The sequence below is a fragment of the Aythya fuligula genome, chromosome 15 (assembly GCF_009819795.1).
Source record: "Aythya fuligula isolate bAytFul2 chromosome 15, bAytFul2.pri, whole genome shotgun sequence".
Classification (NCBI taxonomy): Eukaryota; Metazoa; Chordata; class Aves; order Anseriformes; family Anatidae; genus Aythya; species Aythya fuligula.
In genome coordinates, this window is record NC_045573.1 from 9,618,135 (window position 1) to 9,641,727 (window position 23,593).

At 41.5% G+C, this 23,593-nt stretch overlaps 1 protein-coding gene across 2 annotated transcripts in view; it reads left to right on the forward strand.

Annotated features, from left to right (window-relative positions):
- Window positions 1–5,132: 5,132 nt before the first annotated feature.
- The window catches only part of MYH11 (myosin heavy chain 11), a 59,911-nt gene continuing 41,450 nt past the window's right edge, over window positions 5,133–23,593 (forward strand). For both annotated transcript variants that reach the window (XM_032197897.1, XM_032197898.1), the window contains exons 1-3: window positions 5,133–5,188; window positions 11,268–11,626; window positions 16,293–16,449. In XM_032197897.1, the coding sequence (XP_032053788.1) occupies window positions 11,285–11,626; window positions 16,293–16,449 (499 nt within the window). In that variant the 5' untranslated portion in view covers window positions 5,133–5,188; window positions 11,268–11,284. The remainder of the gene's footprint in view (window positions 5,189–11,267; window positions 11,627–16,292; window positions 16,450–23,593) is intronic.

The following is a 23,593-nucleotide window of genomic DNA, read 5'->3' on the forward strand; positions in this document are numbered from 1 at the left end:
CAAATGTTAGTGAAAGGACCCTGAGTTTTACAGACTCTACAAAGTTTTGCCTTAGTCATCATTTGAACCAATTAGCATTATAGGTGTTGTGGTTTTGTTATTTTTTTTGATTTTTTTATAAGCAGCCAAGGCACTACTCTAATGTGAAAGTGCAGAGAACCATTATGGCTTTAAAGGAAGCTACATTTATCCATTTCAAGCCTTAGGAGTGAGCTCATCACCTTTGACTGGCAATGCTGCCAGCTCCCCATTTGCTTATTTATAAGTACCTCAGGACTGTTTCCAAAAGGAGAGGACTTATGTTTGCAAATTTATCTTAATCAAATCCATCTTTAAGTCTTTTGTTGCTTTGCATCAATTATTATTGACTACTGGGTCAAGCAAGCAAATTTATCTCTGTGTGCCCTCAATGTTTGCTGTGTTAACACCACTATCACTTCAACTACTTAGCTGAAGAGCCGTCTCTGTAAAAGCCCAACCGTCATGGGAATCTGCCTCAATACAAAGACTCTTTCCTGACAATCTAGTGCAAATTACCATTCTATCTCTTAATTTCTCTATCTAAAAATACAGTAAAAAAAATAGTCTGTAAGCTATTATTTACAAATCACCTTCATTTTGGAATGAGCTGAAAGTGCATCTGCGAAATTGCAAAAATTAACCTTTACAGAATGCTGGTAGGGCTGTTCAGGCCACAGAAATCCCTGAATTTTTAACTTTGGTTTTCCAGAGGTTAAATGATTCTCCATAACCTAGTGGGTCAAATTATTATCCATGTTTGGAATGCGAATTGTCTTTTCAAGGGCAAGGAAAATGCTCTACTGGAAAACACAGAAGCTACAACCTTCTATGCTATGCAAATCTTCCAGTGTAACCAAAGCCATTGCGTCTGCTTTCTATCTTCCTACCATAGATCATACAAAAGCTGCTTAGGTGTCATGGAGCTCCTTGGGAAAAGGACTTGTAATAGCTGAAATTAAAAATAGTTTTTGTTATGGTGGGAGAGGACAAAGGGAAGCTTGGTACTTGACCTTCCCAAGAACACAGCTCAGTATGCTCATGGTCTCCACAGCCATGAAAGCAGAGGTGTGCTTCATTGAGCTTTGAGGTAAAGGTGTGTATTTGGTGTGTCTGAAATCAGAGCAAAAATTTGTTTAAGAGAGAAATCTCAGAACTAGTTTCTTTGGGAAGTACAGCTTCTGTCCACTTCTCAAGATTCTGTGCTAGTATGGGAGCAGGAGTTGGTGTGTCTGCTCTCTTATGCAACATGTGTTTCACCTAATTTTGTGATACCTTCACAGTAGAAATTTAGAGTTTTGGAACAATCTCTTGTTCTAAAGTCCAGTCATTGTATGAGCAAATTAAATTGAACTGTATTTCCCGTGGTATTTATTTGTACAATGAAGCTTTGAAACATGCCTGAAAATATGCTAGTCTAATCACATTATTAATGGTCTAGCATTTATCCTGACTACACAAAATATGAGAGCATCTTTCAAGATGTGGACATGTAGTGAGTCCTATGAATGCCAGACTGCCTTTACTTGCTCGAGTAAGAAGAGGATGTGCAAATCCTGTACATTATGGATGCACTTGCAAAAAATCATTCCTTAGAAGTTTAGGCCAGGTCAGCCAGTATTTAGATTAAAGTAATTCAAAAACCTTGAGAGGCATGTTCAGATTTTAGATGAAACTTCCACCTAGATGAACACATACAAAAATATTTTCTCAAATAATTTAAATTCTGTATAGCTTAATTACAGTCTGTAATGTATTAACTGCCTTTATTCTTTCTACTGATATCAGAACATGAGAAAAAGATGTAAGGATTTAGAAGTTCAGCATTTTTAGTGAGTTAGAGCACTGTGAGTGTTCTTTTTTGGAGTTGGAACACTGTAAGACTGTTAGGCAGGGGAATTATGTTAAGAGAGGCTGTTCTTCGTCTGAGTGTGATATCAAAAGTGAAGGTGGCAAGGAGCCAGGGCAGTTTGGTGTGGATATCAGATCTGGAAAGCAGTTTGGAAGAACTTGACCCACAAGTTTATTAAAAAAAAAAAAAAAAAAAAAAACTTTAAAACCAAATTTTTGCTTTCCCCTAAAATCAGAGGAAAGTCTGTGTGTATGCTCGACAGCATCAGTGTTGTTGCAGAGGTATTAGTTTCTGTCACGCACGGGGAAATTTTTTTCTAGGTTTTATCAACATGCCCCATGGAGTCAGTTACACTTTCCTTCCTGAGCACCCTTTCAAATCAAGCTGAATCTTGGTGTCAGTTGATCAGCTTTCCGGAGGAGTGATTACCATTTGGTGATTATGTTTAGGAAGAGAAAACCAAAAATATTTGTTCACGCTCTTAGAGACACCCTTTCAGTAGCAGCTGGAGTCCAAACTGATCTAGAATCGACCTCTCTGCCTCACGTACTTCACTTAACCTGGATCCAGCATCAAGCACAAAGCTTAGCGTTAAGCAGTTCCTGACTACTCTGCCTGGTCAGACTACTCCTGTGGTTAACTGTTCTAGTTTGGGTGCAGGCTGTCCCTCCTATTGCAAAAGTACATCTTCACATACCGCTATTACATTTCCTAGTTCTAATTATGTCAACTTAGAGAAATATGGTTGATAAATTTGATAAAATAATTTTTAAACAAAAATGCTTACCTGACTCATTATTTAAGAAACTAACGCATCATCACACGGGCTTTTCTTTTTTTCCTCCGTTGTACTCAGTTTACACAGTGTTGACGTAGCTGAAAAACTCATTTCCTCTTGAGTCCCCTTTTTTTCTGAGTATAATACTGTGCGAATTCAGCACAGAGATATTTAAGAGCTTTATTAAGGCTTTATTTTTTTTTTTCTAGAAAAGCAATTAAAATAAATAAATTAGGAGGAGGAGTTAAATAAAGCTTATTTTGCTGTCACAAAAGCATCATCCACTGGAACTGCACAGCTTTCATTCTGATGCAATTTTTAAAAGGTTTAAAAACTACTGCAGCACTTGGGAAACTCCAAGCAGGCTATTTCATTACTATATTCTTATGCTGACTTTTAAATGAAGGATGGAGGCCAGGCCTATGCTTATCAGTTCCTACCCCACCTGGCTTGAAACTGCAACTGTTTCAGTCCCAGCAGTAATATTTTTTTAGTTTGCAGCTCAGTTTAATGTCACATCATATATCATCCTCCACCACTGCCTCTGCTAAACATACTACTCAGGCAGCGAGCCTGCGTGTGCACATGCAGTGGTTTGCACAGCAGCAGGAATAATTTCCACTCCTTTTTAAGCTACTATTAAAATGCATCTGGTTTTGTGAAACAGCTGCGTGGGTTTAGAAGGAGCTTCTTAGGATAACTTTGACGAACGCTGAAATGATCATACTTTTCAGGGGATCCCCTTGCATTTCAGTATTTTCTATTCATTATACTCCTGTTTAAAAGCTAAGCTTGCAACACAGAAACTGCAAATAGAACAGGGCCAACTCTGCAGTGAGGAGCTTTCTGCTAACAAGGGTGAGTTTCTTGGATTGACATCCTGGATATCATTTCCCCTGGCTTCCTTCCAACACAGTCACATATGCCTCAGTCTGATAGGACCCTGCTGCCTTTCCAAACCTGTCAGGGCTTTGCCAGGCTGTGGGGCAGCCCCATGCCTCACAAGGCAGTGGACGCTGCCCCTCCACTTGAGCACAACTGCTGGAAACACAACTGGGTTAGCAAACTGAGTCTTCTCCAGCTGAGGCTTCTCATGATGTCCATAGCTGGTACTTCTGCAACGTAGTGGGGAAGGAGCACCGATGCACTTCCCCTCTCTCCTGTTTAATCAGTTTTGTTCACCACTGGCCAGTGCTAGAAGCAGGGTCTGTTGTTCCGTCACACCTGCAAGCACTGGGACTTCCACGAGTGACACCCGAGGTTTTCAGCTCAGCCTCCCCTCAGAGGTATTTTCCTAGGATGCCAAGGCCAATATGATTCTCATCCATCTTCCTCAGGAGGGCTTATTTTTCAGAGAAGACTAGATTGTTGATGTCAAGAGAAATTATTTCACCCAGGACTGTGCTCTGATCCTTTGGGTATACACCATATTTAGCCTGGTGCTGAGAGGGGGTTGTTTCGGTATTTTGTGTTTGGCACGTTGATGGGAATTCCTAGAGGATCCTAGCTTTCCCTTTTTGGGATGTCTCCATCCACAGGTCTCACTGCACAAGGCTGTTGGCTACTCGCAGCGGGAGGAGGGGGGACAGCTGGCGACTGAAGGTTTCGGGGGTGTGAGGGAGATTTGATGAGGACCAGATCCCTCCCTAGCCCTGGCAGGTCTGGCTCCATGCACCCTGTCCTCCTCTCCCCCCCGGCACGCAGTGCCTGCTGCCTGCTCTTTCCACTGCATCCCAGCGACTGCTCCCCCTCAGCTATTTATCACTTCTCTTCTTCCTTTTATGGACAGAGGGAGGTATTTCTTATATATGAAAAAGTATTTACAGTGCTTTCTCGGGAACTGAGCTGAGCACAGTCTGGCAAGACAAACTTTGGCAAATGTGCTGGGGAGCTGGGAAACATCCCTCTTTCTCCCCAGGGGCAAAGGAGGCTGACACCAGCCCCAAGCTCTGAATGTCACACAAACACCCAGAGACCCTGCTGTGTTAGGAATAACTCCCCTCCGCCAAGCAGCTCCTCAACTCAGGAACACATCTTAGTTCCAAGAAAAGGCACTGACGGTGGGTGGGAAACCTCCTGTGCCCCATGGAACCGGGATCTGCCCTTTGCACGTGGGAGGGGGGCACAAGGGGCAAGGATGCTGCCTAGGCAGGAAGGAATTAAAAGGTCTGTCTGGCCAAAGAGTTGCACCCCCAGAAACAAGCAGAAGCTCCAAACTTGAGGGTTAGGGGTACCCCCAATGCCTTCTGGAAAGCCAGGGATGCCAGACCCAGCTTTGCTGAAGGGCAGCTGGGGACAGGGGCAGCAGCCCTGGGGTAGGCCCTGCTGGGAATGAGCTCCTTGGCTGAGGCTGGGTTTTTTAACCCAGGTACTGGGAGGATTTTCCAGCAGGACGTGGTTTACAGGGCCCCTCCCCACTGACAAGATTCTCCTCCTCTATATAGGGAGGTTGAGAAGGCGGCGAGGACTTGGACTGTCCCGGCTGGTGGCTGTACAGGTTCCTGACTCTCCAGTTCCCTCCCTGCCTTAATCGGACGCCTGTGAGTACTGGGGGGGGGGCAGCACATCCCTGCTGGGAATGGGGCTGGGGGCTCACCATGCTGGGATGGAGTAAGGCAGCAAGGATGGTGCTACTCTGCAAAGCCCTTCAGTGAGTGAACCTGCAGAGAGCATACAAATCAGAAATAGATCTACCAGACATGCTCAAATGGTTTATCCTGTATATTACTAATGGGGTTCTATTTAAAATGTGCAAGAGGCAGTGCATGTTGATGATCCAGCTTGGTCCTTAGTCACTTCTAAGACTGCTGTGGCTGAATTGAGCCTTGAAGGTGCTGGCTGGGGAGCAGTGGTCACGCTCTGAGCCAGCAGCGAGGCAGCCCGCAAGGTGCCACGTGCTGCCGGGCTGCAGCAGGTACGTGCTGCAAGGATGCATCATAGGGAGCATTCGGTATGGAAAAAACCTGCTAGCCTGAGCAGCTGATCTTCTTTAAGCATTTCTGCTTTTACAGTGCATTTCCTGAGCAGCTTAATGAAAGTAAACCAAATAATGTAATTAGCCTTCCAGTTTTCTGGTCTTTAAACAGGAAAAATACTTAAAAACTAGGAGAAGAAATAGGTATTTTTGTAAAAATGTTTCCATTATATTTGTGCATTTTAATATGCTGGAAATAATTTTTAAGCGAATTAATCTGATTAATTCACTGGCCTAGACTAATTTAAGTGATTTCAAATGCAACTTATTCCCTTTTTAAAGGGAAAATACAGAAGCGAACTTCTAACTTGAACAAAATGTTGTGAGTAAAGTAAGACGACAGTAGATGGCAGTATAGAAAACAGCTTCAGTGTCATCCCAGAAGTTCACTGGCTACTCTCACGTACATATTTATATATGTGTATGCACACACACGTGGATATGTACGTGAGAGGTGTACATATATGCTTATAATGAAGACAAAAATTGAGATATTTTAAATACAAGGGAAATCAGAAGTTTCATCATTATTATATAACATATACATCTCAATGAAATATTTTCTGAAATACACTTGTTTAAAAGCAAGCCCACCTTCTCTTTCTATTAAAGTTTTGTCCTGGCAGGCAGCTTGCAAGAAGATGCTGTGCCCGGTCCCACTTTCCAAACCCCCAAGGCTCTCCGTTCCCATAAACCACTAACAGAGGCTAACAGGATGAAACCCCGGAGGGCAAAGCACTTAACTAAGAAGTCCCTTCAATTACTGCATGATACTCCTCTGACTGCATTCGCTTAGATGTAAACAATGATTTTTATTATCTCATTTGCAATTGACACACTAGTCCCTAAAAGGTATTTGTTTTGAATTTGTTATCATTACATTTTTGCGGAACAGCGAGTATTGAGGAGAACATGGCCATATATGGAAGCATGCATAGATGTACGCAGGGCATCCAGGCTCTTTATAACTCACTGAGAATTACTAGTTGCAAATCTCTTGGCTTTTCTTTCAAGTATGTTAATTTTAGAAGAAGCAAAGAGCAAAAGGTAGCTTTCCAACTTGTGCGTAGTCCAGCTAAAATATAGATTATTTATGAATTCTAATTGCAGAATCTGATTTACTTCATAGAATGACATTTGAGGCTATTCAAAATAGCTAGTATCTTCCAGAGGGAGGAATCTATCCCCACAGAATGCAGTTCAAGTCTTTTTTTTTTTTTTTTTTTTTTTTTTCCATTTTTTTCTTTCATTTTATAACATAATAATGTGGACCAATTTCTCTGGATGTATCAAGTGTCTTATCATAGTTCTCTATTGATTTGCATTAACAGAGATGAGCACACCTGATAGGAGGCCAAGTCACTTGCAGACAAGTTGATTAAAGTGCATAGAGAATGTATTAAAAACCAGCCCTGTGAAATTACTAAAAATGTTCTCTCTTAAAATACAGACTTTCCCTCTTCCCTGGCTGAACAGCATTAATAAAATAGTACTGACAACAACTTCATGTTCAGATCAAATTGTCTGTGATGACAGAAAGAATTTGAGGGGTGGTCCCAGTAGCCAGCAAGAAGAAGCAAGAGGCTATAAGGGATTTCTAACAGTGCTCGTAACAAAACTAACTGTGCTGGAGAGCCAGGTCCCAAAGAAAGGTCAAAAGATCAGGATTCATGCCTAGAATTTATTTATTTATTTATTCCCTTTCCCCACAATAATTCCTGAAAATAATTCACATGCTTGGTTATATGTTCCTCTGTTCTAATAACCCTTCCCTGCACAGCTGTGATAAGCTTTTATACTGACATTCACATCCTGCAGAGGAAGGGAGAAGTGTCCTTTATATTCTCATTAGGGCAAAAGCATTCCCTTTGAGCTCTGACCCAGGAGGCAATTCTGCTTGGCCAATAACCTTTTAATTAAAGTGCACTTCCTGGAGATATTTATACTTTGTCCTTGGAATAATATACTCAGGAAAAACTAATTGTAAAGACGGCATTCAACTTCTGTTACTGACATTATAGGGGAAAGGACAGTGAAAATCAGCAGGATATATCTGCAGCAGGGCAGTAGAAAGTGGAATAGAAAATAACCTATGGAAGTATGCATGGCCCTGCATATGTGCACATTTGGAATTTAGGCAAGTATAGCAAATGCATCCAGCACTTGGCGTAATGTGTCATATTTCTGAGGCAAGAAACTTCATGTCAGTATTATTTTTGCCATTGCTTTTCTTCCTCCCTTCTTCAGGACAGCTCAGCTTTGAGTACAGAACAGGCTTTGCTCTTACTCAGATGATTTGGGCTAAGATTTACCTGAAGTAATGGATGAGAACCTCTAATCACAGCTTTCCACTGGTATTAGCCTCCATTTCTCTTAGCCAGCCCTATGGATGAAACCCAGGGTCTGGCTAAGGGCTCAGTTTTGCCACCTCAGGGAATATTCCCAATGGACAGTCATGAGTCTTTCCCCTTGGACCACGTCTCCAGCATCAGCCATGTGCTGGAGTGCAGTGCAGCCTAGATCAGAGATGGTCCAGCAGGTTTACTTCTGATTTTGATTCAGAAACTTCAGCAGCCCATTAGCTAAATGCCCAGCACCTCTCTAGGACAAATCCAGTCAAGTCTTTGGGGCCCATCTTCTACCCCTTCTATCTAGAAACCCTTTATAACTGAATTTCCTTTGTTACTACAGCTGTACTCAGCTACTACTCAAATGCCATCCTCAGATTCCAGGTGATCATTCATGAAAACTTTTTAGAAAAATCCATGTTTTCTCCTCATTATGTTTCAGAGGAGTTACGTGGCTCAGACTAGATAGATATTCCTTGTTTCTTGTAGAAGGTCTGTTCTTACCATGTTTAAACTGGTATCCACAGGATCGTATTGTACTATGAAAAAATATAGTGCTTAGATCTAGGAATAAAGACTCTTTTCCAAGCTTCTCAGTTTGTTCCACCTCTTAGGCACTACAACCTCACCTCATTTTCAAAAAGACCAAATTTAACCACAACAAGATGCAAAAATTTCTACTCACAGGAAGAAGTAGAACCTAACAGAATACAGGCAGACCAGCTCTCGGTATCATGCTGGGACCTGCAGAGGATGATTGTAAAGCTTTGTGTTGGATATAGGATGTAACAAGAAACAGAACTCTCTTTTGGTCCCTGGGCAACAAAACAGCAAAGAACTGTTGGGTTGTCCCACTGGTGATGTGCTTTGTAGCAGGTTTCATCTTCAGTTGGGTTTTTAAGGTAAGCATTCAGAATGATTTCCACCACCATCATTTTTGGGCAGCCTCAAAGTAGCAAGATTAGGCTCCGTGAAACCCAGCTCTGCAGTTCAGTCTAGGTTTTGGTGGCAGCAATACCGAATTCCAATCAGTTTGGATGCACTGCCACTTGGCACTTAGCCAAAGGCAGCAGGCTCCAGCCTTTCAGGATGACTACATAGCTCTCTCTTCTGGCCCTATGGCAACCCAAAATCCTCCCACCCCTTCGCAGCAGTTCCTTATGTGCTGCTGTGGCATGGGGCAGAGAACATGCCTTGCCCACTGCTACTGCAGCAGGAGCAGAGAGGCCATGGCAGGCTCCTGCTGCTCCCCAAAGCCTGCTCTTGGAGCTGCAGCTATGTCCAGCCAGCTTCACCCTGCAGCCGCCAGCTGGAAAGCTCTGTAGAAGAGAATACCATCTCCATTATTGGAACTGTGCGACTCTACCAGCCCTCTTGGCAAGGAGGGAACATTTTCTGCCTTAATCCACACAGAGGTCAAATAGTTTCCTCTTGGAGCTCTCTTCCAAGAATCCCCTGGGAGCCTGCAAAGGGCCACATCTTGCAGAGCTCCCTCACAGGGACTTGACAGCAGAGAACGCCGTGCATGGGCAAGTGGTGATGCACAGAACCAAGCTGTTAGGATCTGCCTTCCATTTACCCACCTCACCACCTACATCATGTGCCCATCAATGACCTGAGTAAAATTTCCTCTTGGAGTTTTTCTGACTAGGTGGCTCTAGAGAAATCATATTTAAAGGAAAGATGGATTTTTTTACATGAGAGCATTGTCAAGGGAGTTTAAAGAGTCAGGGCTTCTGATTTCCACGGGGATATCAGCTAACCCTCTCAGGCGCCTCTAAAATCCTAGTTTTGTTTTTAAGCTTCAGGTCACCTTCTGCATGATCCATGATTCTCTCTCAGACCTCCTCACACAGCCTGGCCTTGCAAAAAATATGAATCTGTGGAAAGGCTCTGGGGACAAATACTTGGAAATCACTCTCTGATACTCCCAGAGTACAGGGTGTCCATTTGTCCACATACACATACTTTACAAATATCATTCTGCTTATGGGTTGATTGCAGACATCTTTAGCATTTTCTCCAAAGTCCCTCAAGATTTGTGTTTGTCTGAATACTGTAAATATTACATTCACTCTCAATAAGGAAATGAAACAGCCTCTGTCTCCTGGTGATGTTTTTCTCAGCCATACTCTTCCCCACTTTCCACAGCTGCCCTCTGCTCTGCTGCACAGCAGGTTTCCTGACTAGCACCATGCTTTTCCTGCCCTGTAGCAAACCACAAGACCTCTGTTTTCCCCTTTTCTCATTGAGGGCTGTGTGTCCCACATGTAGGAACACTCCAGTGTTATCAGCCCAGCTGCTGCAGCTGCATCATGACTTCCAATGGCCAGTGCAGGAAAGAAGCTGTCTCCTCCCTCCCAACACAGCACAAAGCAGCCAAAACCCTCCTGTTACTCTCACCTGCAGAGTGGATACATCCAGCAATTTTATCCAAGTCCATACATCTAATAACTTGTATTTCTTTTCCCCGTCTCTCACATGGTGGACATTACTCCTTCAAAAATGATCAGCTCTCATCGTCTTGCGCTACAGAAAGAAAATAATTCTAAATTACTTCTTCTTCATGAGCACTACTGATAGCAATGGTTGGTTTTATTTTGGTTGGGTTTTGTTTTGTTTCCTCTGAGTTTGCTTTCAAACATTAAGTTTTTTACTTTGATTTTCTCTTAATCTTTTTCTTCTCCAAGTGAAATGATATTAGAGAGACTAGAAATAGTCCTTCACAGGAAAAGTTCATTTCTGTTCTTTCTGGAACACAGCCTGGGAACTATTCTTCTACTAATTATTTCATTATACTGATATTGTGGTACACACCCAACAGTATTTGGGCAATTATAAATTTTGAATATATCTGAATTCAGTTAACTTAGTGAATATATATGAATTCAATTAGCTTAGTGATGGGCAAGAGATGAGGCTGCAGGGAACTGTTCAGATGGTAGCCTTGGTGCAATCCTGACAGTCTAATTACATAGATGCTAATTATGCCTTACTTTTCTCTCTGATCTTCAGTACCATACAAACAAAACAAAGATAATAAGCTCAGGAGTCCTCATTTGTTTTAGTGCTCTGAAGGTTTTGATTTCAGACATGGTAACAAAAGAGTGGGACTCATGTATCTAAGCACAGATTCTCTAAGGTATCTAATCTGGCACCCCAAAGTATCTGCATGGAAATGTAGGATATGACACAGGACCTACAGGGCTTTGGCACAGATTTGACAAATACCAAATTGCCTGGACCACCTCCATATTTACCTCCCTTTTAAAGCAGAATATTTTGCTTCCTCAACAGGTGACTACTGAGTCAAAATGGCTCAAAAACCTCTCAGCGATGATGAGAAATTCCTCTTTGTGGACAAAAACTTCATTAATAACCCACTTGCCCAGGCTGACTGGTCAGCGAAGAGATTGGTTTGGGTTCCATCAGAGAAACATGGATTTGAAGCAGCAAGTATCAAGGAAGAGAAAGGGGATGAGGTGACAGTTGAACTGACGGAAAATGGAAAGAAAGTGACACTGAGCAAAGATGACATCCAGAAGATGAACCCGCCAAAGTTCTCCAAAGTGGAGGACATGGCAGAGCTGACCTGCCTCAATGAAGCTTCAGTGCTGCACAATCTAAGGGAGAGATACTTCTCAGGTTTAATTTATGTAAGTAGAGACAAATGCACATACTTCTTATTGCATGCTACCACGTCCTGTCACAAACAAGGTAGATCTCAGCTGCTGTCAGGGATACAGTACTGGTGTAACATGGCCATGCAAGTACACCTGCCTCAGCAACAGGACCCCAAACCAAAAATGTATCTCATTGACTTTATTCCCCATTACTATTCTGCCTCTTTAATAATTGCTTCTTTATTCAACTAAATTAAAACACATGAAGGTTTCTTCCCCAGAGCTTGCTAGTTGTGAAATTATGATGTCAGCTTGGAGAGTACCTACTGATAGTTAAACACCACCTCAGTCCTCGTGCTCTGAAGATCAGTAGGGGCTTTTCAATGACTTGAATGGAAACCTCAGAAGTTTCCAGTTCATATGCTTCAGCAGTAACTTACAATTAGAACATGCAGAAAAGCCATGCCACATACTCTTTTCTCAGCCAAAACTCCCACTAAAAGATAGCTGAAAAGTTCTGGTTTGGTGAGTTCTTGAGTAAAACCTCATGTTCGAGTGAGTAATCCCACCAGAATCCAGTTGGGTACTCCTATCCTTCAATGCAATACTGAATGAAAGACACATCTGCTACAACATAGATTTTTTTTTCTCCTTGTTGGTCAACTTACAGATCAGACAAGCCTGGTCAAATTCCAATCTCCTCTCCTTAATGGGATTTAGGGCCAAGATTCTTCTGTCTTCCAATCCAGACAAGCGTGTTAACACCAGTGTATTTTACTATTAACAACCCTGTAGCCCAGCTGTGCCAATAGTTACAAACTGCACAGTAAGAGAGCCCAGAAGTTTCCATGGAACTTAGCTGTTACCTTTGACTTTTGAATCCCTGTGCTACGTTGTAGAGAAAGTAATCGATAGTTTCAAATCTATGGAAATTTTACTTGCATGACAGACCACTGGTGAATGAAAGAAAACACAGAGCTTAAGTAATGTGGTTTTGGAGGCAGGAGTAGAGCTCTCTTTAATATGAGGAATGCTAACTTGGAAGGTAGGAAATGAAGCAGAAAATAAGATAGTTATATATAGTACAACAATGAAACCATTTGTAATGCACAACTTAAAAGACCTAGAGCTCAAAATCTTTCCTGCAGGAATGTACTAAAATGCACATCATCAAGATGCCTGAAAGAAGCTAGACTTTCCACACTTTCAGATCTGAGTTTATTGGATTCTATATTTGCAGGTGAACAGAGGGAGCTCTATATTATTATTATATTAGAGCACAAGGCATTAATTACTAAAATGGAATTTGTCTGTAAATACTTCGTACTGTTTCAAGATTTAAAAATAATTACTAGCTGTTTAGAGTGATAAAAGGTGGGGGATGGTATTTGTTTGTATTAAACAACACTGACTAGATATTTCCAGACTTGCAGTCAGTTCACTTTGTAGGGTTTTGTGGAGCTTCCACTTTCTGCATGAAGAGGGAGTTAATTTAATTGCACCATCCACTGTTTTAAAATTTGTTTTCATTGAGTCCAAACTTGAAGTGTACCTGAAATTAGTCTCTCTCTCCAGAGACCACATTTTAAGATGGTGGTTAATTAACAGTTATAAAGAAATTACTTTCACTCTATTACAAATTCTTAGTATTTTCAGGAAACCTAAAGCTGCTTTAAAAATGTTCAGCCTTACACAGAACTGCGCTGCTAGACACTGTTATATGTCATATCTTTTGAGTTTTTTTTTATTTTTAAAAAAAGCCCTAAAACCAAATAGAAGTTTTGGCTCTGTTATCCATTTGCAAAACTAACTGTAAACCACCATTTCCTCCCTTTGCCAAGCACTGCCAATCTTACTTGCCTTGGAGTCCCACACATACAAGGAAAACATGACCTTAATATTCTTCCCTTCAGAGCATCACTGATGCAAGCAAGGATTCCCCGTTACACTACAGGAAAAAAAGCCAACCTAGATGGAAAAAATAAATAAATAAATTATATACTTGGAAAAAAAAAAATAAATTATATACTCTTGCATTTAAACATTACTAAATAGAAAAGACTGAGTACAGTACTTCAGAGTGACCATAGACTGGAAGAACACTGGCCTTTTTCTTCATCAGAGTTGCTTAAAGAAAGGCAAACTCATGTTTCACATTGTTTAAAACAAACACAATCTGCCTTGTCCATGCAGAAATTAGACTAAAAATGATGGTATAAACATAAATAAAATAGAATCTTAGCTTCAATGGATTTGCATGAAGAATCAAGTTTCTTGTACCTGCATTCATAGGCACTACTCATTCAGTCTTTGCTCAACAGTGCAGAATAGTTTCTTGCCTACAGAAAATTATATACGTATGTTGGAGCCAGTGGCAGGATTCTTCTGCCCAAATTTAGACATTTACAACATAGATGTGTATTTGCATCAATCTCCCTTAAATACCAATCAGTGGTGGCTGTCCAAGAGACAGCACTCCTGTGCAGACACTATCCCTAAAATACTTCAAACCAGGTCCTGCCTTCAGATCCTCCAGGAGGGACATGATGGCATGCCCCCCTCCCAGGAAGGACCGTACCCCAGAAGAATAATCCAAAGCACAGAAACTTCAAATTCACCACTTTAAAGCCCATGCTTAGCCAACCGGTTTCCTTGCCTTCAAAATACTGCATACATTAATCTGTTTCCCCAAATCTTTCCAAAGTAGATACCTAGAACTATGAGTAGTGAAACCACAAAGTCTTGGTTAACTTCCCTCAGGTGAGGTATCAGTCACAGGCCAGTCAGAAACGGGGATTCCTGAACTTTGTCAGCTCAGGCTATTTCCCTTTAGTAACCTGATTCTTGTGCCTCCAAATTAGCTCTTACAAGTGCAAATAAATAGCTATGCAGGGGCATTTGGACTCTGCATGATGAAAGTCAGGAAAATGTCTATAAATATCAGGGAAGTGAGGCCTAAGTGATTTTCTGAATCAGAAATTTACTCTCATTATTTTACTTACTTTGGAATTATTAGCTGAGCATATACAGTAAATCTATTACTACTGAATAAAAAAGGCATTATTATCCTTCCCTTTAGGGCCTTTTGGTTATTCTGATAGAAAGAGTATAGCCCTTTTCAACCATGTCATTCCTGCAGCAATGAAGTTAATTTCAACATGATTAGCACAGAGTTTCATCCTAAGCTCTGGTGTTAATGAAAAGCCAGCACAGTAATGATTTACCTTCCGTAGCAAAGTTTTTAGCTTGGGGATATCAAGAGCTGAAGGAGATCTTGAACTCCATTTTCTAGTTATCTCACTTGAGCAGATGGATATGAAATCACAACCTGTAAAAGGCATGAGAAGCCCTCATCAACAGCCAGAGCACACCAGACTTTCTCCTGCTCAGCAAGGAGCACCCAACCTGCTCCTCACTGCTAGGAGCTGATGGATGCTCTCGCCCTGTTTGCTGAATACCATATAAAGTGCTCAGGCTGTGCCGAGACTGTGTTGTGCCATTTCCTAATATGGTCAGGAAAGGGAAATCCCTGTGCCCGGATCCAAGCCTCCGAGATGGCATTTTACAGTCCTGCACTGCCCTGGTTCCTAATGGGGGAGCCAAGGTGGCTTGATCCATCCTTTGACACAGCCCCAAGGTTAGGGCAAGGCAGCAGCTGGGCACCACGAAGCACTCACTCATGCAGCGGGGGAATACCAACAACTTATGTCTAAGTTATAAAGAACACTTTTTTCACTATTTTTTTTTTTCTTTTCCCAGGCTGGCATGGTTTTAAAATTAATAGCTGGCTTAAAGGCTGCAGCTATAATATCACTTTTTATTTTTATTATTAATATTTTTTGTGTTTATTTATTAAACCCTTGAAAATGACTTACTTTTGGTAACTGTGATGTGGGTCGTCATCTATTATCAGGCGCTATTACTTCTGTTCCCAGTTCAATAGCTGGAGCTTCCTGAAATAAAGGAAAATTTTAAAAAATTAACAGGATGAACAGCTGGATGAACAGCTATCAACTGGTAGCTATTGTTCTTGCTTGTTTACATACATATTTTTATATGAATACCTTCAGTAAACCTTAAATATAAAACATTTTTCCTTGAATCTCTTACAGAAATAGTTACATAGTGAAAGCATAGGACAATTCTAATAAAACGTCTATTAGGAACTTGAGTAATTTTTTTCAAGGACTCACTTCAATCATCACTGCTATATGGTGGTCACATCATCTTTTTAAAAATGACTCCGTAACATCAAACCAAGTTTATTATTTAAGACTTAGAAAAGTTGACACCTGCCTGAGTAAAGAATAAATTCCAGTATGCAATGCACATATAAAAATATTATGAAACATTAGAGTTATGTCATCACAAATAAGGGTGATTCACTATGTACTGGAAGTAACTAAAGTAAAAAGAAACCTGCAACATGAAATTAAAGCACGGTGTTTCTACAGGCAGCTAAATTCACATGCTTTCTGACCATTTGCTTATTAGAAATAATTATTTGTGCACTTGGAAATTACATCCATACACATACATCCAAAAATTACTGCCTCATTTGTCACACTAAAAGTGATATACAAAAGAAAGTGTTATTTGCTAAAATGCTGTTATAGCTCAATTCAGCTGATGCCTGTGTTTCCCAAGATAGAGGTGGTATGCAATATTGATTTCCATTTTTATTTGATTTTTCTTACAGACTTATTCAGGTCTCTTCTGTGTCGTGATAAATCCATACAAACAGCTGCCCATTTATTCAGAGAAGATTATAGACATGTACAAGGGAAAGAAGAGGCACGAAATGCCACCCCACATCTATGCTATTGCGGACACAGCCTACAGGAGCATGCTGCAAGGTAGGCGATTTTAATGCTGCTGTTCTTAGAAATCACTATACCATAATGTGGGAGAAAACAGCTGAGAGTTCCACATGTGCTCCTGCAAGAAGCACAGACAGAAAAGGTCTGCTTCAGAGGGAGACACAGCCTTTCGAGAAGCTTCGGAGAAATTCTTTGGCAGGAATGGCAGTCCACAAACACTGTGACTCAAAAAGGAAAAACAATCCTTTTACCCATCTGTGTCGAGGCATGTGGGAAGGTTTCAAAGTCGAGCAAATAGTTTTGGCAAATACGGGCATGGAAAAAGCTCCCTTTCCACCAGTGGAGACTATTCCAAAGTTAGCTGCTAACGCTGCTGCATCTGTCGGCGTTGCTTCTCTCTCTCCTAGCAATCAAATTCAAATAACATTTCGGGGTTACTTTCATTACTGCCTGATGCTTTGGAGTCCTAAGTTTTCATGTGCTCTGTTTCCTAACAGAGAAGGAAAGGAGACTACAAATTGTACAAATGAAACCTTAGAAATTCACAGGGAATTTCCACAGTCAGTGTTGACAGGCCAAGGGGATTTTGTTCTAGGGAAAGATCACATAGGGACGAAAAAGCTACAGAGGTGAGCATACAGGCTACAACACCTACAGGCTTCAGGGACTTGACTGGTTGCCATCCTGCTGCAACCTTGGGTTCTCCAGAGAACCAGGAGGATGCAGAATTCTTTCAGATTTAAATGTCCTCATTAGGGGCCTGATCCTGCAGGTGACTATGGCTTGGCAAGCTCAGCCCCAAGGTTTAGGGCTGCCTGATCTGGAGCTTAATGCTTTAAGGTTTATCAGTTTCAGGTCTGACTGGGGAAAAACAATAAACAGCACCTTTTCTCCTCCCAGCAGTCTTGAGTACTTATTCGTACTAACAGTAATGCTATCAAAATAGTCCAGATAACAAAAAACTTAACATTCCTGAAGATCATTTACTTAAATTTAATTTGAGCAGCTAAGTGTAACTTTGGTTCCTAACTTCAGGATCTTACATTTTCAGACATAAAAGTGCTCGAATTAATTCAACTCTGAATGCAGAGAACTAGGTATCCGCCTTACAATAGCAACCATTTTCTTCCTATTGTTTATGTAACATTTCTTTTCTGGAACTATGTCAGCTTATTTTATGAAGGCATCCCAGAAGGCAGAATTACAGTGCAGCAAATGAGGATCAATAACATGCTAATACCAGACACACTGAAAACAGACTTCCTTCCTTTCTTAATGTAACAGCAGTTATTCATGAAGACAAGCACATGAAATGTTTAGGGCTAAGTGGGCAGGTGCAAGCTTTTAGAATAACGTGATGCAGTAAATCTCATTTCTGGTGGAGCCACAGCTAAAAGAAACTTACTTGGCATAAGCAGATCCCTGTAAGTTACAGTCACTTATTTGTCTTTTAGGTCATCTCTCAAGCTCAGTGCTCTGCATACAGCATTGCACAGGGCTCTGAACAGCCCCTGAAGTCAGAACAGTCTACTTTCCCCAAATCCTTTAAGCAGCAAGCCTCATGTGGAAGCTCTGCAAGAAGCTTAGCAGTATTCTCCCCATTCAGCAGTGCAGAACTCTGCTGTTTGTCCCCTAAAAATGTGACGGGAGAAAAAAACACCTAGGGAGGGCCTCAAACTACCTGCAGAAAAGAACATAATGCTATACCTACACCAAAAAATAAGAATTGTTTCACCATAGCAGTATGCACAATTTTTCTGCTTAAGATGAAAGCAGTATCAGTTCTCTGCCTGATCCCAGCAGCAAAAGGACCTCTTTCACTCTTCTTCTCTCCTGTTCTTCCTAACATGCCCTGGTGAAGCCACCTGAGCTTCATTGTCCTTCACTGTGGCCATTATCTGCACCTAGAACAGCAGGGATTCAGCTGTGCCTGTCAGGCTGGCTGCTGGGAGGAGGAGGCAGCACAAGTGTATGCTTTTCCTTCATTCTCTTCACTTTTTTGGTGCTTGGAATAATGTCCCAGCCCCACCGACTCTTGGGGAAGCTTCACGCCTCAGGATTTATGTGTCCTTTTTGCAAGGAAAACTTCCTGACAGCAAAGAAGAGGGGGAGAACAAATAGGAAGGAAGGGGAAAAAAAAAAAAAAAAAAAAAAAAAAAAAAAAGGAGGCGGGAACAGATCATAAGTTGAACATTTAAGAGGGAGCTCTTCTGCTGTCTCCCATCCCAACCAGGCACAGCTGGCACGGCAGCTGGGGAGCCTTCCCACAACAGCTTGCATCCCAAGCCCAGGACACCTACGCTTTTCTTGCTTATTTACTTGCACATGCCATTTTGGAGTCTCTCCAGCTCTGAGGAGGGCCCCAGCTGCTTTTAAAGCTGTGCTTTTGTTTGGAAAAACAGACTCATGTTTTGAGCATAAAACTAAACCAAACCTCAAAATAACTCTAGTTATTCAGCCAAATTGTATTCACACTGGAATGGTGAAAGTAGGCATTAATGTGATTGTGTGCGTGTGTGCACGCAATACATATAGGCACAGAATGCTCTGTAGGTCTCTGTAAGCATGTTTACAAACAGAGTATAAACAGAAATTCATACTCATAAACATGGATCAGGGCACTGAATGTTTTCCTTGTGAAATTTCAGTATTGCTCCTTATCTGGGAAACTTGCATAGTTTCTTCTTGACAAAGCAAAATATATCTTAGGTTCATGAGGCTGAAGAACTACGTTCTAGTACTCCTTGATCAGGGCTGCTTGGCCAAGAGCAGTCAGCTTGTTCAGATGCCCTAAGGAACTTCTGTCTCTCAGTGAACCAAGTCATAGCGTTTGCAGATTGTCCTGTTGCAGGTTCATCAGCTGAAAATTACAACCCTTCATATTCCCAGCCTCTCTATTGGCACAAATATCCAGCAAAAGGCATAAGCCAGGCACTCTGTGCCCCTCCTCTGCTTTTGAGACTTACTTGGTTAATGTGTTCTTTAGGGATGATGCTTAAGCCCTATCAAAGTTGTTCTGGTAGTAACAGTCATGGTTAACAGGAATCAAATAATTGGACTTCCAAATATGCAGAAAAGCTGACTTCTCACAGGACATGGAAATTAATGGAGATGTTGGCTGGACAGAGATAAAATGGCCACATGCAGCAGGTTGTTATGAGCACTTTTCCAAATCACAGCCATGCTCTTCCATGCTCAAACTGGGGTGCTAAATGTCTTGTTGAATCTGCAGGTTACCACATGTCACTAATGCAGTACAATTAGGGCCCAAGCACAGTCATTCTTTCATGCTCATTTCAAGGCAGAATAAGAATTTTTCTTTAATCTAAATATCCAGGAGAATATAATATTCCAGGAGAACATTTTGTGTGTGAATCTGGCCCCAGGAGCTACCTCACTGAACTAACTGCCTTTACAGACCAGCTAGCTTACTACTACTACACTTAGAGACTGTGATCATAAAAAAACACCCTATGCTTCTATACTCACCTCTCTCTCCTGTGTTATGGAGGCAGTAGCTTTCCAGGAGCACAGCTGCTATACAACCCCCTCATTCCAACACTGTCAGCATTATTCTTCATGCAGTCATCACACAGAACTGTTCCAGGTTACCACCACCCCTTGCTTTTTGCTGGGATAGTTTTAAAGTGCATGCTAGCCTTGCTGCTGCATCATGCCTTCATGCAAGAGAGAGCAGTGCAGGGCAGGGAAGAGGAGCCAGAGGTGGGTGGATGAATGGCTTCCTGCACCACTGCCAGCGTCAGTGGTGGCTGAGTTCAGACACTGGTCCAGTAAGGATGAGTAACTCTGCTGCCTTCTGCCATCTCCCCTGCAGGTGGCAAACAGCAAATGAGCAGTAAACAGCAAAAATGCAAAAGGTCAGGTTATGTAGCAGTAATAATAGATATAAAATGTTAATGTGGAAGATTAGGTTTTTATTAAGTGCTCTGGCAGTAAATGATATAGAGAAGACATACTGAGGCTTCCTGCAACTCAAAGAAACTTATCTATTTTCTGCAAAGCCATTTTTATGCAATGACTTTGTAAGCAAGCTAGAGTAAAAGATGGAAAAACAAACAACCTGGTAGTTACTGGGAGGTATGGGAGGGGAGCACAGTTCCCAAGGTCCTAGAAAAGGAGGCTGCTGTGAAAAGCCAGCTGTTTACTGTGTCCTTAGCAGGACTGTACAGAAATGTCCCCTTTAGGCAGTGTGGTTATTAACAAATGTAAAGAAGCAGTAAGCGAGTGTTGGAGCATGGCTTCAGTCTGTTTTTCCCTTTTATGGTAAAGCTGCCAACTTGCTGCTTCATTGTGATAAACCATCTGATTTTGTTTGTGATTAAGCAGAACTAGCTGGTCTATTGAGAACAGAGGGGCATATGATTCTTACAAGCAGACTGGAGGTGTTTGCTGAAAAAGTGAAGCAGAATCCAGAAAAAAAAAATTCAGTTGCAGGGTTAGGAAAGCTGGTGGCTTTTAGACTGTGAAGTATGTCTGTATACTGTTAGAGTTGAGGAGAAAACACAAAAATATCCAAAATGTCTAATATGGACATAGAGGGAGTATAGAAATACAGGATAGGATAGTCTTCCAGGTAGTATCAATCTTTCAAAAAAGAATTAACCAAAGAGATTTTGGAAGATAGCAAATATATTTTGATAGTTCGTAAACCCCAGAAATTATGCTTAAGCAGCTTTATTTTGTGAGTCATTTTCTCCTGATAAATCTACCCACATAAAGTTGCAGGCTCCCAAAACCAGCTACAATCCTTCCTACATAGAATAAAATATCCCAGAACAGAAATAGAAGCAATCAATCTGGAGAGTCCTGGAAAGTAAATGAGGCAGGTATTTGCAGATCATGACATAACAAATTAGGATCAGGTTTCCTGATATGTTCCATCCTTACCTTTGCAATTCGTTAAAACTTCTGAAGGCAATATAGCAATTTTGGGCATTCTCCCTCCATGAATGTGCATAGGTCAGTTGATTGGTGTGAGGTTTGATGCACAGCTCAGCAACATAGGGCTTAAAACTTCAGAATTTCATATGGCTGCCAAGTATACAAGATGTTTAAAAGGGCCAGTAACCAAGAAAGGAGCCTTTTCTCACTGCTCCCCCACAGAATTCTGCAAGAATGCCATGGGGCTGCTCACCTACAGGGAATGATCAAATCACACAGGTATGATCCCGGAAGCCATTTGGGATTACAAGAGGAAGCTGAAAACAAGCAAATAGTTTTCCTTTTCCCTCCAAGAATCCCAGTAGCCCTCAGGTTGCATATCTGATTTACACAGTGCTGCTTCACCAGAGGCATCCTTTCCTTCTTGGGCAGCAAGTAGACCTTGCCTCTGGCAGCACACCAAAGACTCACCCTTCTCTCCTTTTTCTTCTTATTCTGATTTGTTTCCACTACCTGAAAAAGGGCTGGGCTGTCTGAGTTTGAAGAAATTCAGTAACTCCTGCTTGGCTTGTATGGTCTGTTCACTGGCCCAGAGGGCACTTGGTGCAACTCCTGACCTTCCCATTCCTTTTTTCTTATATTTCAGCCAAGCTGCCCACATACACGCACTTGTGTGAGCTCCTGTGGTGGGCCAGTTTATGAGACACCTTCAAGAGGGGTCTGTCACTTCCTAGGGATGAAAAGAGGGGCAGCAATGGGCAGTGATGAGAAGTGAGAAAACACTTGGCTTGGAAGAAACTGATTTTTTCAAATGTTCCCTGAGCTCAGAATTTCCACTGGCAACTCTGTATCAAGGAGTCAATTTTGTTTTCTCTATGGTATTTATGAGTTTGTGATGTAATATCAATATATGCCCATGGTTTCTATTTACACAACAGTGTATTTTTAGCAAAATTCAACTGTGTTCTCACTTTTTTTTTAACCTAAGAGAAAGCCTAGCTCGGTATCTTGCAGCAAAAGGTAAACATGGATCACAGTTCTTCTTCTCCAAAATGTGTACGTGGAAGAGTCCTGCAATGTTGACTGCTGACAAATACCTCCAACAGCAATGAAATGATTCATTTTCCACCAATTTACTGACTAAAGTGGTAAAGTGGTACCATTTGCTGTGGGAGCGATCAATAAAGCAGTTAATATTATAGCATCTGCTCAAACGTTACTGAAGAACTGGGACTAAATACAGTTGTTTAATACCAATCCAAACCAGAGCAGAAACCACTACTGCTTTTTCTAGGCTGGCTGTGGTCCAGGCAGCAATTACAACTTGAAAGCTTAATAGGTTGAATTTATCTCCATTATCTTTACACAATACAGAAAGCTTGTTTATCTTATGGCATTAATTACATACAGGGTCAGTGACAGGGGCAAGCAACCAGATAGGTAGCCATGCAGGTCATCCAACATGCTGAATAAAAAGAGGAAGGGGTTTGGGTCTTAACCTTTGCCCAGAGGCTTCCCTGGTCAAATGTGTGCTCTCCATCTGGTAAATATTACCCTCTGTACATGGCAGATTGAGGCAGCCTCACTCAAAGAAGGGCCAGCTTTCATGCCAGGACAGGTTGCTCAGAGCCTTGATCAAGTCTATCTGTAGCTATGTCCAAGGGTGGAGTTACCACACCTCTCTGGGCAACCTGTACCAGAGTTTGACCATTCCCATGCTGAAAAAAAGAGTTCTGCTTCAGAAGTGATCACAGTAGATGTGCTAGACACGCATCTTTCCGCAGAGGCAAACTGTAAAGCCTCCCCTTAACACAGACTTTTCAGTAGAGCTTTGGGAAATACTTTAGTGTTGTGGAGCACATTATGAAACTTCAGTGTGTTTTCACTGTCTATTACAGCCTAAGTTTAGCCTGATATCAGCCTTTTGGTAGAAAATTATGTGTAAAAGTTCTGAAGGTAAAAAGAAACTCTGACTCCAAATGCATGAACAGGGAGGTACATGGCAAGATTATGGAGCTATGATGTAATGCTAAAATGTGCTGCAGCATTGCAGCATATTGGTCTCTGCCACACAGAAACCTCTTAAATGTAATACACAGGAGAAATGGAAATTCTGGTTCACCTTTTTATAAATTTCTATCCAATATGTGTTTGATAATCCTCTTCATGGTAAAATATGAAGAATACTTATGTTCTTGCTGATAGGCTTTTGTAAAATATGTGAAGTATCTCATTTTGTCTCAGTCTTTGGAGGATACCTTACAGAAATTATCTGTCC